Here is a 14,923-nt window from a genome sequence, read left to right as displayed (position 1 = left end):
CTATCTTTTTAAGACTTCTGGTGCCTGAGGAAGCCAAGATGTGCCAGTTATCGGGCGGCGCTGCCCCCAGTTTACCGGGGCAGAGCCAGAGCAGCCTCCCTGGATGCCTGGCTTCAGGGCAATGAGCCTGAGGTTAACACCCATCCCATGCAATTCCACCAGCCAAATACTGGTCTCCCGTTTTTAAAGACTGAAGAAACTGCGTTCCTTGTTCAGGATGGGAAAAGGAGATCGGATTGGGGAAGCAGGCCCAATTAATCACTCGCACAGAATCAAGCCTTTGTAAAGAAATGACCAAGTTCCCTAAAGAGAAACTAGTCAAAGGCCCTGGACATAATAGAGAGAGTCTTGGGCTTAATGAGTGAGGAATCCTGGGTTCTGACCCTACACTGGGAGTGTCCATTCCCAGAATGTCGTTAAATGTTACACTGTATAAGCCATATAACCATAAAGATTGAACCATATGTTTATCTCTACGTATATAAAACAAGTGCGTGTTGCACAATAGCAGACAGGGTAAGGTATTCAATAAACATTCCTTTTGGCCACTCTGAGTCATATCTGACTTGTAATTTGGCTATTGGGCTTAGAAACAATTCTAAGAGGAGTGGAATGCTTAAGGTCTAAGGATGAGGTTACCGATCAGGAAACATCTAAGTATCTGTGAGTGATGGCAGTGGGAAGAGCTGGTAACTTGGCTTTGGGAAAATAAAGGAGTTTGGAGGGAGTGGTAAATGCCCTTCTGGCAGCATATGAAACAGAAGAAATAAGTCAGGCAAGAAAAAAGTTTAAAATTAAGACTGTAGTACTTGTTCCCTCTCCACCCACCCCTAGAACTATGTTGATGATTCACACAGATCCCACAGAATCATTTTTTGTTGCTTCCTTGTGCTCATATTACCTTTGATGTGCTTTCAGAAGTCAGCACCAGAGGCTTGTTTGGTGAAAAGTCTCTCAAGTTAATGGAACTGTTTTGCTTTGAAAGAGCTGAAAATGGAAGTTCTCAGTCTGGGAGTTTTAAGTACCTGCCCAATCAAATATGGACAATAAACAAATGATATCCAGCAGAGGAGTCCATCAATGACTGTGCTGCTTACCTCTTTTGCCTAGCCTCCTGCCCTTCCCTTTCCTGCCTCCCCTACTCCCTTCTGGAAGCACTTTCTCAACAAATTGCTTGGGTACAAATCTTTGTAAGATGTGCTTCTAGGGAATCCAGGGCTTCTTTGGTGGCTCAGCTGGTAAAGAATCCACCTGCAATGCGGGAGACATGGGTTCGATCCCTGGGTTGGAAAGATCCCCTGGAGAAGGGAAAGGCTACCCATTCCAGTATTCTGGCCTGGAGAATTCCATGGACTATATAGTCCATGGAGTCACAAAGAGTCGGACACGACTGAACAATTCACTCTAGGGAATCTAACCTCCCTTCCTAGCTTCAAACCCTTCCATGGATCCCTGCTACCTCCAGGATATAACTCACACTTCTTGGGCTATAATTTCAAGGTCTTTCACCCTGACTCCCATCTGCCTCTCCAGCCTCCCCGTCCTCCTCCTCCCAGCACTGCAGCAACAAGATTTTCAGCCTGGCAAATCACTAGGGTTTCCCACCACCAGATACAATTTCTGTCTCCTCTCAGTCCCCCACTTCCATCACCAGTCCCACCAAGCAGGCTTTAGGCCTTCTTCCTTCCTGGCAAGATGGGTGGGAGGGGGGTCACCACCACCTGCTCCCTGGAGCCCTTTGCCCTCTCTACCCGGGCCCCACTGTCCTCTGGGGCCTGCCAGGGCACAATCCTGTGTGTTCTTTTACTTGGCAATAGCAGGCACGGCTGGCAGACAGTATTTTTAACCTTCCTTACTCAGGTTTAGGAATCAGGTGGCTCAGAAGAGTGCCCAATCGGGTCACCTTCACCTCTATAACCTGTGACTGCTGGGAAGAATCGGAACTGAGGCCTGAAGCTGGGCCAACCTGGGCCTTCCATATTGTCTGGGAGGCAGAAACATTTGGGAAATGAATGAGAGGTCTGCACAAACTGCCCAACTCATCCCCACTCCAGTTAAATTTACTGTGCAGGAGACCCAGGGCCAATTCCATTCCTGGTCTGCCAGGCAGTGAGGATGGTTACAAGACCAGGACATGAACTAGTTAAACCCAGGGTCCAGGGGACCTGAAAGAGGGCAGAAACAAAGGTTCATCTGCCCTCCCCACACACGGGGCCTGAGAGGGCATTCAAAATGTGAACTTTAATAACAAACAGCAGGTCAAAGTGGGGTTCCCCAGGAACGAGAATGACGGAGCTGGTGCGGGAGACCTCAAGGGTCCCCACTTCCTCCCCTCTAAGGCCTGGAGGCAGGGAAGCAGTGGACCCTATGAAAGAGGGCCGGTGCCTGGCTCCATGTAAGTCCACCTGTTTGGGGCCCTAAGACCCGAGATGCAGCAGTGTGGAGCAGGGTAGTACCCTGCAAGGTCCAGGAGGTCCTGGCAGGGAGTGTAGCCCAGCCTGGGCAGGCCAACTGGCCTAGGGCTGCGAGGTCAGATGCGGAAGCTTTCTTCCCGGCCATCGATGTGACGGAGCCGCAGGTAGACATCTGTGCCAATGCCCTGCAGTGACTGCAGCCGAAGGGAACCACCGAGGTACTCTGCGTAGGCCCGCGAAGTGGGCAGCCCGAAGCCAAAGCTGGGGGTGGGCAGGGGGACAGGACACGGGCTTCAGAGGCTTGAGTCTCCTGGGCTCCCCCCACCCCTCCGTTCTGGCCGGATGGGGCCTCACCCGTGCATGGGTCCAGACTGGCCACCACTTTGCGTGTCCAGGTGGCCGAAGAGGGGGCTGATCCTCGGGTCCTGGGTGCTGGCCTCAGCTGTAGTGAAGTGGTAGTCCATCACCCGATCCAGGTCTTTGTGAGCAATTCCCCCGCCCCGGTCTGAAATCCTGGCAGGATGATGGTAACGGGGGTTTGGCTCAGCTTTGGTGGGGGTTCACTATCTCCCAAGCAATGAGTGCTAAGTCGGCCTTCCTGTCCCTTCCACCCACCCAAACATGGAATGTGGTCACCTGGACTCTTGGGCCTTGCTTTTTGTAAGCTACTTTTCTCCACCCTCACTTCTGCCACTGACTGCTTAAACCTTCTCACAGGACTTGACATTTATTCTCCACCCAGCACCATATTTCTAACTTTCCCTTCTCTGGGCCCCACAGTTTCTGACAAAGACAAGCCCCTGGGGCCTGCAGGTGGCCCCAGATCCACTCATGTCCAGCTCATGGCAATCTCAGGACCAGAGACTGTCCTGAAACACTAAGTCTCACTAAGCTTGAGGTCATTCAGCAGATCAGGAACAGTGCCCAGAAACCCGCATCCATACCACCCAACTCGCACCCAAGGCAAACCTGATGACGAGATCGATATCATTGTTGGCGATGGTGATGACGACATCTGGGACATTGTAGGGAGTGTCAAGGTGACTTTCCATTGTGGCTCTGTGCAAGGGGCCAAATACCAGTAGGTGGTGGTGCCCCCGCCTCACCTCAGTTCCCATCTGCCCCCTTCCAATACATCCAGCAGCCCACCTCATGGCGTTCTTGAGCAGCTCAGGTAGGATGTAGTCCAGTGGCATCGGGATGAAGGGGAAACGGGCAGCCACGTGTCCGTTGATACGGACTCGGGGTGCATTGCCATACTTGTGCTCACACAGGCGTCTGTGGATAGGAGCAAGGGTTCAGACTCCAACCAGTGGGTCTCAACTGGAGCTGATTCTGTCCCCACCCTCCCAAGGACACTTTGCAATCCCTAGCAACATTTTTGTTTGCCATAACTGGGGAGTATTACTGGCATCAAGTTAGTAGAAGGCAGGGATCCTTCTGAACATCCTAACAAGCACAGGCCAGCCCCTTACAGAAAAGAATAATCTGGCCCAAAACATAAACAGTACCACAGTTGAAAAGTCCTGCCCTGGACCACATCCTGGGCAAGTGCTCAGACCCAGAGCTTCCCTGCCCAATGATGTCCACTTCCTTAACCGTTCTAGCCTCACCTGGCAAAGTCCACCCACTTTTCAATAATCTTCTTCGGTGACAGGCGAGTGCAGATGATGCCAACAAAGTCGGGCTGGTAGGAGAAAGAAGGTCAGGACCAGAGATCACCTCTACCCACACCTTGGGCAACAAAAGCTTGTAAACTTTAGACTACGGAAGCAGCCCCAGGGCTCTCCCCAGGCCTGCGGGCCAGGTCCCCAGTTCAAGGGGGCTCCTGGCTCAGCTCCCTCTGGTCCACTTGACATCCTCAGGTCCCGGCGCCCCACCTTGTCCTCGTGTAGCGCGAGATGGTGGGTGGCCAACATACGGATCCCAAGCCTTGAAGTCAATGTCTTGTCTAAGAAGTAGCGGACGAGCTTCTCATCCTATAAAGAGCAAGCCTCAGAAACCCGGTGCCTTTCCCAGGCCCCCCACCAGGTCTGGGCCCCCATTGCGCTGCCCTGACCTCTATGTGCTTCCGGCTCTCACGCAGGCCTTCCGCTAAGAGGGTCACCACATCCTTGTGGTCATCCAACAGCTGTCGCACCAGTTGGCAGTATCGGGCCTCATCCGCCTGGTCCTTGATCTGCAAGCCACAGAGTCGTGAGCGTGGATGGTCCAGCCCTGACCTCTCAGCCCCTCACCCTGCCCTGGCCCAGCCCTCACCGGAGGGAAGTCGGTCAGCTTCTGGAAGGCACGGATGTACAGCTCGTGCTGCAAGGAAGAGGTGTGGGAATTCACAAGGATGCTCTGGGCACAGGTAGAGAACAGTCAGCCATGACCACCTTTGGGGACTGCCATCCACCCCAGTTCATTGGGTTCCGACCCCATCATGGTCTTTCAAGTCTCCATGAAAGCTTGGGGCCGAGTCCTCTAGGACTCAGAAACCTTTAGGTAAGTAGGTCTCTACCACTCTGGTTCCCTCTCCCCATCTGCCCCATGGGTGGTGGGCACAATGATTTAAGGTCCTCTCCTACGCCCCCTTGAGGCCACCTTACCACGTGCAGTATGGTGGGGTTGCAGCCAATGATGAAAGGAAGGCTGCGGAAGCCCTTGATGCGGTGAGCGATCCTCACTGGTAACTCCTGCTGCAAGTAGCGGGCACTTTTCTAGAAGAAAGAGAAGAGGGAAGTTAAGGCCAGGGGCTGGGGGTCTGGGTCAGAGCTCCAGGGCCCAAGAGCAAAACAAGAGGCAAGAATCTTACCAGAAGGTGACTGCCATCCTGAGAGCGGCCTGAATACAGCATCATGGTTGGAGTGAGACGGACTGAGGGCTGGAGGGGCAGATGGCCTTTGAGCATAGTATCTCCCACACCCTGCCCCCGGCCATATTAGCTTCACCCCTTCCCTGGACCCCCACTCCAGCTCCAGACCCAGGCCTCACCGCCCTAGCTGCACACCTTCTCTGCTGCCACGTCGATGGCTGACTGGTTGTAAAAGGAGGTGACGGTCTTAGAGCGCTCCCGTGCCATCTCCACGTGGTGGGTATCAGTGGCTGATGTGGAGCGGGCCCGGAGCGAGAGTGCGGGCCCCAAGAGAGGCCGGAGGGGTGGCCCACTCCGGGGTCCGCTCCCCAGCACCGAAGCCAGAATCATCGTTCTGTTCCTTTGAACTGGACTGGGTGGCCAATGGGGCTGAGGACCCGATAGACGGAGGCGACCCCAAAACTGGGCAAGAAGGGTGTGGGTGGGCAAGGGGCACTTCTCGGACTTCAGGGGTGAGCGCCAGTTGAGGATGCTGACCAGCTCAGCCTCCGGGGAGCAGCTCCCATCTGCCAAGGCGGGGAAAGGGGGAGTTGTACGGATCTGAATCCAGAGGGGCCGTCTCTCTACGTGAGCACAGGTATAATCAGATTCGACCATCTCTGCCCAACCCCTTCAACCACCTCCCCCCCCCCCCCCCACACACACACAGAGGGAGCCTGGATCACCTTGCTTTCTGGAGTTACTATTCTCTAAGGCTTTATCTGGTAGCTTGGAGGGATGGAGATCCTTAGACCAGGCCAGCCCGAAAACCTTGCCCCAGATCTCTCGGATCCGCTGCACCCTCGTTCAGGGGGCGGGGCTGACCCCTAATCCGCCGCCTTCAGACCCCGGCCGGGGTCTGGCCTGCACACGTGTGGCACAAAGAATTGTGCACCGAGGGTCGGCTGCGTGGAAGCAGCGGCTCGGGAGTCCCTGTCTAGGTCCCTCCCTCCGCAGGGTCACTTGGTTCGGCCCAGATCTCCCCCATATGGTAGATGCTGGTCCCCCCACCCCCGCCCTCCACGCGCTCTCCAACGATCCAGCGCAAAGCCGGAGGCTGCGGTCGAGTGATGCGAAGCCTTAGCGGGCATGGTCTGCGCAGGTCGCTCCCCTTACCGCTGGGCCAAAGCCAGGGCCGGGGTCCGAGCGGAACAGCCCAACAGTCGACCGGGCCGGGCGAGCCTAGCCGCCTGCGCCCTCTGCCGCCGTGACGTCGCGTGGGCTATGGGCGCCCGGTGCCTCCTGGGAGTTGTAGTTTGGAGCAGAGGACTCGCACCCTCGCGCCCAGCCCAAAGAGGTTATGTCCCTGCTCCTAGACCACCCAAATAACTCCAGAGTTACCTGGTCTCTCTGGAAAGTGGGCCCTCGGGAAAGAAATGGGACAGGGCGAGAATACCCTGAGATGCAAAGTGCACAGACCAAACGCTATCTGGATTCCCTCTCTGAGGTCTGGTCCTTCTCCTCAAGGTCTTGACTCATTTGTGGAAAACCAAAGTGCCTGGTTCAAAACCCAGCTCAGTCACTCACTATCTGGGGCAACTTACTTAAACTACTCAATCCTTAAATTCCTGCCTTGGTAAAATGAGGTTGTATCAACCTTGGGGTTGTGTGGTTACATGAATTTATACATGTAAAGTGCCTAGAATAGTGCTGGGCATGGAATTAACACTATATTAGCTATTGTTATTAATATTATTACTAATTAATATCAGCAACAAACACTGATTAGGTGACATTTCTGTGCTAGGAGAGATTTGGTCTTGAGTTAGTAGGCCCTTCTCGACCCTGTAAAGGAAGATAGACAATTGATACACGTGCAGTGTGAGTAGGACTCAGCAACTCCTGGGAGCTGGAATGGGAAGGGCGTATCATGACAGAGAAGAGCCTGGAGCCTTGTGGAGTCAGAGGAGAGGGGCTGAATGAGGTGACCAGACCTGTATTTGTCCTGAGGTAGTAAGAAGTTATTGAGGGATTTTAACGGAATAGATCTGCGTCTTAGAACCCTTTGGCTACAGTGATTAGGATGTGAGACCAAATGCAGAGACTACTGAAAGGACAATTTTTTTTCCAAGCAGGAGATGATGGGAGAAAGACTTTTCAGTGTGTTTGTGTGTACTGACTGGATTCTAAATATTTTAAAAATTTAAAGAAGCAAGTAAGCAGATGTCTTTGAAGCTATCTTTTTTTTTTTTTTTTTTTTTCCTTTTTCGGCTACGATCTACCCCTTGCGGAATCTTGGTTTCGGAACCAGGGATTAAATCTGGGCCCTCCGCAGTGAAAGCTGGACCCTTTACCACCAGCTAGCCTGCCTGAGGAATTGGCTGGAAAGTCTGCACAGATCATGAGGAAGGGGCTCCCTGAGTCTCTGGATTTCTTCTTCGCCCTTCCCCACACCATTCCCACTCTCTTTTCCCGCATCCTGGCGCTATCCTGGAGTGAAGCTGGAGGAGGCTGAAGGCAGGCAGGGCTTGAGCCAGCGGAAGAAGGCAGAGGGGAGGATGCTTCCGGTGGGAGGCCAGCGTGCCCATAGAGGCAAAGAAGTGTTTGCAGTGTGCCAGAATTCTGTGCTCTCCTGGCCGCGGTGAGGCCGGGAATGCGGGAGACGGCTGCTGTCACAGAGTCTGCAGACATCCGGGAAGAGCCTCACCTCGTTTGACCCTGCACGCTGGCCCAGAGCCCTGCTGGGACTCGCTGCTGCCTCCCGGCGGTGGAGGTTGGACATGCACCACCGCGAGTGCCCCGCCAGTCAGGCCCTTGTTGAAGAGATTGACGTGTTCGTTTCATCTTCATAACAGTACCTCTGAGGTAGGTACTATTAATATCCTTATTTTTCACAGGACGGGATAGAGCCCCAGAAAGATTATACGGGAGATTTCCCTGATGGTCAGTGGTTAAGACTACTTGCTCCAGGTGCATGGGGCCCAGGTTCAATCCCTGGTCAGGGAAAGAGATCCCGCATGCCAGCAAGGAAGATTCCACCGTGCCCCAAGACCCGGTGCAGCCAAATAAATTTTTAAAAAAGAGATTAAATAACTTGTCCCCTCCCTCCTCTCTGTCCTTACCTCCCATTACACTGGCCCACCTATTTTCCCCCTCTCAGGAGCTGTTTCCTCTGTTTAGAACACCCTTCCCTCTACATAGCTTACTCCCTCACCTCCTCTAAGCTTTTGCCCGAATGTAAGTTGGACGAAGCCCAACTTGATAATCCTATTTAAAATTGCAATCGCCCTCATTCCCCTCTGGCTTCCCGGGTAGGGCTAGTAGTAAAGAGCCTGCCTGCCAATGGAGGAGACCTAAGAGATGTGGGTTTGATCCCTGGGTTGGGGAGATCCCATGGAGAAGGAAGTGACAACCCACTCCAGTATTCTTGCCTGGAAAATCCCATGGACCAAGGAGCCTGGCGGACTACAGTCTATAAGGTCCCACAGGGTCGGACATGACTGAGCAACTGAGTAGCAGTAGCAGCCATTCCCCTCACAGTGCTTTATTCAGTTATTTATTTATTTGGCTGGACTTCAAGGCTTTGAGGCTCTTAGTTCTGGGACCAGGGACTGAACCATGACTCCCTTCAGTGAAAAATGCTGAGTTCTAAGCACTGGACTGCCTGGGAATTTCTTCTGCTCTACTCTCTATTTCATCCATAGCACTTATCACCAACAACATATTATATGAATTTCTTATATTAATTACTCATTTTTCCCCTAAAATGTAAGACCAATGTATGAATATTTGTCTGCTATACTGATTTATCTTGTGACCCTAACACAGTCTCTGGCATGTAACAGGTGCTCAATAAACATTTGTTAAATCAATGAAAGAAACATTGGGCTCTCTGAGCTGTTGAAAGGCAGAGTGACAAAGCTACATCTTTATTTTATTTTTTATTTTTATTTTTAAAGGATCACTTTGATTGTTGCATGGAGAATGTATGTTGGGGTGAGGGACAAATATACCTGAGAGACCAGAGAGGAGGCTACTACATTTATCTAGGTAGGAGCTGATGATGGTTTGGGTCAAGGTAGTGGTCTGCATAAATTACCAGGAGTGAGAGAGACCTCCAGGAGGAGTGGTTTGGGTGGACTGAGGGAGGCCAAGGTTAAAATGGGAAACCCCAGAGAAGAGCCAGATTTGGAGAAGGTAAAGAGCTCAGTTTGCTCTTTGCAAACCGTTCAGATTTTATTTATCTTTTAAAGTTAATTTTTATTGGAGTATAATTGCTTTACAACGTTGTTAGTTTCTACTATGCTGCTGCTGCTGCTAAGTCGCTTCGGTCGTGTCTGACTCTGTGTGACCCCATAGACGGCAGCCCACCAGGCTCCCCCATCCCTGGGATTCTCTAGGCAAGAATACTGAAGTGGGTTGCCATTTCCTTCTCCAATGCATGAAAGTGAAAAGTCAAAGTGAAGTTGCTCAGTCGTGTCCGCAGCCTACCAGGCTCCCCCGTCCATGGGATTTTCCAGGCAAGAGTATTGAAGTGGGGTGCCATTGCCTTCTCCAGTTTCTACTATACAGCAAAGTAAATCAGCTATAGGTATACATACATCTCCTCTTTGGGGGATTTCCTTCCCATTTAGGTCACCATAGAGCACTGAATAGAATTCCCTGAGCTATACAGTAGGTTCTCATTAATTATCTATGTTATGTGTGTGAGTGCTCAGTTGTGTCCAATTCTTTGTGACCCCATGGACTGCAGCCCATCAGTCATCTGTCCATGGGATTTCCCAGGCAAGAATACTAGACTGGGTTGCCATTTCCTCCTCCAGTGGATCTTCCCAACCCAGGGATCAAACTCAGGTCTCCCATGTCTCCTGCACTGAGGGGGATTCTTTACCACTGAGCCACCTGGGACTCTATTTTTATACACAGTATCAGTAGTGTGGGGCTTCCCTTGTGGCTCAGTTGGTAAAGAACATATCTGCACTGCAGGAGACCTGGGTTCGATCTCTGGATCAGGAAGATCCCCTGGAGAAGGAAATGGCAACCCACTCCAGTATTCTTGCCTGGAGAATTCCATGGACAGAGGAGCTGGGCAGGCTACAGTCCATGGGATCGCAAAGAGTCAGACAAAACTGTGCAACTAACTTTCACTTTTTCATCAGTACTGTATATAGTCAATCCCCAAGTCCCAGTTCATCCCACCACACCCTCTTTCCCCTCTTGATGTTCATGTGTTTATTCTCTATATCTATGTCTCTATTTCTGTGTTTATATGTGTGGGGGAGGGTTGTTGGAGTGTTTTGAGCTGTGCTAAGTCTCCATGATGGCACATGGGCTTTCTGTTACACTGACCTCTGTTGCAGGGTTCGGGCTCTCTAGTTGAGGAATTAGGGCTTAGTTGCTCCATGGCATGTGGAATCTTAGTTCCCTGACTAGGGATCAACCTGGGTCCCCTACCTTGGAAGACAGAGCCTTAAATTGTAAACCACTATATCTGTTTTGCAAATAAGATCATCTATACCATTTTCTTGGAGAAGGCAATGGCACCCCACTCCAGTACTCTTGCCTGGAAAATCCCATGGACCGAGGAGCCTGGTAGCCTGCAGTCCATGGGGTTGCTACGAGTCAGACACGACTGAGCAACTTCACTTTCACTTTTCACTTTCATGCATTGGAGAAGGAAATGGCAACCCACTCCAGTATTCTTGCCTAGAGAATCCCAGGGATGGGGGAGCCTAGTGGGCTACCGTCTATGGGGTCGCAGAGTCGGACACGACTGAAGCAACTTAGCAGCAGCAGCATACCATTTTCTAGTTTCCACACATATGCGTTAATAAATGATATTTTTACTCTTTCTGACTTCACTCTGTAAGACAGTCTCTAGATCCATCCATGTCTCCACAAATGACCCAATATCATTTCTTTTTATAGCTGAGTAACTTAGGAGCTCAGTTTTGAGTGTGTTGCATCTCATCGGATTGAGCTGTGAGAATATCCAGATGGTGAGGTCCTAGAAGTGTTTCTATTATGGGGTTTGGAGCCCAGGAGCAAGATCTGGGCTCAGAGCTCAGAAGCTGTAATCTGTATGGAGTAAAAGAAGACGTGGGTTGAAAAAAAGCTGCCTCATGTGGCAGTTTGTATTTCCCAAAGATGCTGCACCCCACACACCCACATGAACTTCTCTTTTTAAAAAAATTAACTATGTATTTATTTGTGGCTGTACTGGGTCTTCACTGCTGTGCACGGGCTTTCTCTAGTTGAGGTGAGCAGGGGCTATTCTTTGTTTTGGTGTTCTGGCTTCTCATTGCTGTGGTTTCTTTTGTTGCAGAGTATGGGCTCTAGGGTGTGTGGGCTTCAGTAGTTGCAGCACGTGGGTTCTAGAGCTCAGGCTCAGTAGTTGTGGCACCTGAGCTTAGTTGCTCCACGGTATGTAGAATCTTCCCAGACCAGGGGGCAAACCTGTGTCCCTGGCATTGGCAGGTGGATTCCCATCTACTGCATCACCAAGAAAGTCCCTGAACTTCTTAGTTTATGATTTTGACCCTTCTCCTATCAAGAGGTGAAGTTCTGATTTCCTTCCCATTGGTTCTAAGCAGATTTGTGATTACAGTGGAAGGGATACTAAATGATCCATGAAGCTTGATCATAAAAGATGATACAGCTTCTACTTGGTTCCCTGGAGAACTTTTACTGGAGACCTGAGTCGTCACATAAACAATCTGATTGCCCTGTATTTTTTAATTATTTATTTTTTTGTAGTTATTATTTTGGCCATATAGGACCCTAGTTCCCCAACCAGGGATCAAACCCATGCCCCCTGCATTGGAAGCATAGGGTCCTAACCATTGGACTACCACAGGAGTCCCTGATTGCCCTGTATTAATTATCTGTTGTTGTGTGACAAATTACCCTCACAATACAACAGTTCAAAACAATAAATATTTATTATCTCACACAGTTTCTTTGGGTTAGGAATCTAGGAGCAGCTGAACTAGGTGGTTCCGGTTCAGGGTTGCTTACGCAGTTGTGGTCAAGATGTTGTCCAGTGGTCCAGTGGTTAGGACACCGTGCTTTCACTGGCAAGGACTTAGTTTCAATCCCTGGTCAGAGTACTAAGATCCCAAAAGCTGCATGGTATGGCCATTAAAAAAAAAAAAAAAAAAAAAGATGTTGCCTGAAACTACAGTCATGTGAAGTCTTGGCTAATGCTGGAGAATCCACTTCCAGGGTAGCGCTCTCACATGCCTGGCAAGTTAGTGCTGGATGTTAATAGGAAGTCTAATTTTCTCACGAAGTGGACCCCTCCCTCGGGCTGCTTGGATGTCTTCATAACATGGCAGCTGACTTCACCCAGAGTCAGTGATCTAAGAGGGAGCAAGATGGAAGCCACACTATCGTAATGACAGTCTCCAGACTCATAAACCATCATGTCTGCATTATCCCATTGGGCCAGGTCAGCCCTATATAGGGTGGGAAGAAATTACACAATGTTATATATACCAGGAGGTGGAAATCATGGAGGACAGTTTTGGAAACTGGTTGCTGTGGCCGGGAGTCTGCCATGCTGTGAGGAAGCCCAAATTAGCCCCTATGGAGGAGTGGCTACATGGATTCACGGAGAGTCCCTAAAGACTACACGAAGGGGAGGGGGCATAATTCTTCAGTAGCTCAGTGCTAAAGAATCCCCCTACCAGTGCAGGAGACACGGGGAAGATTGATCCCACATGGCACAGAGCAGCTAAGCCCGTGCACCACAGCTACTGAGCCTGTTCTCTAGAGCCCTTGCATCACAGTTACTGAGGCCTGTGAGCCTAGAGCCCAGGCAACGAGAGAAGCCACCATAATGAGAACCCCTGACACTGCGACTGGAGAGTAGCCTCCATTCGCCGCAACTAGAGAAAAGCCCACTCGCAGCAACAAAGACCCAGCACAGCCAAAAACAAAGAAGAGCGATAGAAGCCAAGTTATCAGCCTCCCATTGCTCCAAGATTAGTCATCATCTGACTGCCATTATGTGAGCCAGTACTGCCCAGGCAAAATTCTCATATCAAACTCCTAACCCCTAAAAACTGAGAGAAAATGAAAAAGTTGTTTCTCTTCAGTCATTATTTTTGTGGTAATTTGTTGAACAGCAGTAAGCCTTCAATGAGTCCCACCTCCCTGTATTTATATCCCTCTGGAGTCTCTTCCCACATTGGACAGGGCTGACCTGTCCCAGTAAGATAAATGACAACATGTGACTTTCAAGGCTGAGTCATAAAGATACTGTGGTTTCCACCTTACTCCCTCTAAGATCACTCATTTGGGAAGAAGTCAGCCATGAATAATAGGAACATGCCAGAAAACCGTGGAAAGAGCTGAGAAACTGGCCGAAGTCATAGTGCTTTTACTAGATTCCTATTGCTGCTATAACAAATTACCACAAACTTAGTAGCTTAAAACTACATGAACTTATTATCTTACAGTCCCGGAGTTCAGAAGTCTGGCATGGGTCTCACTGAGCTAAAATCAGGATGGCAATAGTTCCTTCCTGGTGAAGTCCCTGGAGATCCAGTGATTAGGACTTTGCCAGTTGTTAGGACTCTGCACTTCCACTTCGAGAGCAGGGGTTTGGTCCCTGGTTAGGGAACTAGGATCCTGCAAGTCATGTTGTGAAGCCAAAAAACAAAACAAAAAACTTCCTCTCTGCAGGCTCTAGAGGAGAATCCATTTCTTCAACTTTTCCTGCTGCTAGAGACCACCCACATTCCCTAGCTCATGACCCCTTTCCTCCATGTTCAAAGCCAGCAACATTGCATCTCTTTTTGCTTTTCTTCCGTAGTCACACCTCCTTCTGACTCTTCTGCTGCTCTCACTTTTAAGGACCCTTGTGATGACATTGGACCCATAGGGTAATCTGTTTTAAAATCAGCAGATTAGTAGCCTTCATTCCATCTGCAACCTTAATTCCCATTTGTCATGCAAACTAACATGTCCACAGGTCCCAGGAATTTGGCACTGACATCTTTGGGAGCCTGGAGAAGGGAATGGCAACCCATTCCAGTATTCTTGCCTGGAGAATTCCATGGACAGAAGAGCCTGGAGAGCTACAGCCCATGGGGTCACATAGAGTCAGACACGATTGAGCAACTAATACACACACAACACACACACACACATCTTTAAGAGCCATTATTCCACTGACCACATTGTCTGGAAGAAGAGAAGTGGGCCTGAGAAGAAGCAGCTAGGGAGGGAGGAGGGCCATTTAGAAGAGTGAAATATAACAAAAGCCAGAGGAAGACAGGGTTCTCAGGAAGGATTAATACTGTTGGGAAGTCAAACATGATAAGAACTGAAAAATATTCGTTGAATTTAGCTTCCTGGTGATACCAGTTATCAGGGGAGTATTGGAGGCAGGAGCTAGTTTATGTTGTGTTGGGCAGCAAGGAACATGTAAGGAAGTAAATAAAGACAGAGTGTAAAATATTCTGGGAAAAAAAAAAAAACTTGATTGTAAAGGGATATTTATTGCAGCTTCTAAAATGAGGGGGGAAGTTCCAATGCAAATGGAAGGAAGGGGAGGTATAGGTGAGGTGTGTGTGTGTGTATGCTCAGTCGTGTCCAACTCTTTGTGACCTGTAGCCCGCTAGGCTCCTCTATCCATGGAATTTTCCAGGTAAGAATACTGGAACAGGCTGCCATTTCCTATTTCAGAGGATCTTCCCGACCCAGGAATGGAATCCGCGTCTCTTGC

General features: G+C 50.1%; 1 protein-coding gene across 2 annotated transcripts; it reads right to left on the bottom strand.

Moving 5' to 3' along the window:
- Positions 1–2,222: 2,222 nt before the first annotated feature.
- On the bottom strand, positions 2,223–6,451 carry BCKDK (branched chain keto acid dehydrogenase kinase). Of its 2 annotated transcripts, none has more exons than XM_012104404.4 (12): positions 5,937–6,451; positions 5,407–5,777; positions 5,212–5,280; positions 5,006–5,116; positions 4,674–4,721; positions 4,474–4,593; positions 4,295–4,393; positions 4,028–4,101; positions 3,564–3,692; positions 3,384–3,473; positions 2,769–2,927; positions 2,223–2,675 (listed from the first exon to the last, which is right to left on the bottom strand). In XM_012104404.4, exons 2-12 carry the CDS (start codon positions 5,599–5,601, stop codon positions 2,531–2,533), a joined length of 1,239 nt encoding a protein of 412 aa, XP_011959794.1. In that variant the 5' UTR covers positions 5,602–5,777; positions 5,937–6,451; the 3' UTR covers positions 2,223–2,530. The 2 variants fall into 2 exon arrangements, with proteins under 2 accessions (XP_011959794.1, XP_004020969.1); XM_004020920.5 differs by having other exon boundaries at positions 6,367–6,451.
- Between the last annotated feature and the right edge of the window lie 8,472 nt (positions 6,452–14,923).

The sequence above is a fragment of the Ovis aries genome, chromosome 24 (assembly GCF_016772045.2).
Source record: "Ovis aries strain OAR_USU_Benz2616 breed Rambouillet chromosome 24, ARS-UI_Ramb_v3.0, whole genome shotgun sequence".
Lineage (NCBI taxonomy): Eukaryota > Metazoa > Chordata > Mammalia > Artiodactyla > Bovidae > Ovis > Ovis aries.
Note: the sequence above shows the minus strand (reverse complement) of the source record. Positions and strands in the feature narration are given on the sequence as shown.

Bases quoted from the DNA above. Each gene is read 5' to 3' on its own strand.
- BCKDK (XM_012104404.4), bottom strand. From the start codon at position 5,601: ATGATTCTGGCTTCGGTGCTGGGGAGCGGACCCCGGAGTGGGCCACCC. The intron at 4,722-5,005 runs GTAAGGTGGCCT...TCTTCCTTGCAG, and splicing joins ACCCCACCATACTGCACGTG to CACGAGCTGTACATCCGTGC. The intron at 4,594-4,673 runs GTGAGGGCTGGG...TGTGGCTTGCAG, and splicing joins AGCTGACCGACTTCCCTCCG to ATCAAGGACCAGGCGGATGA.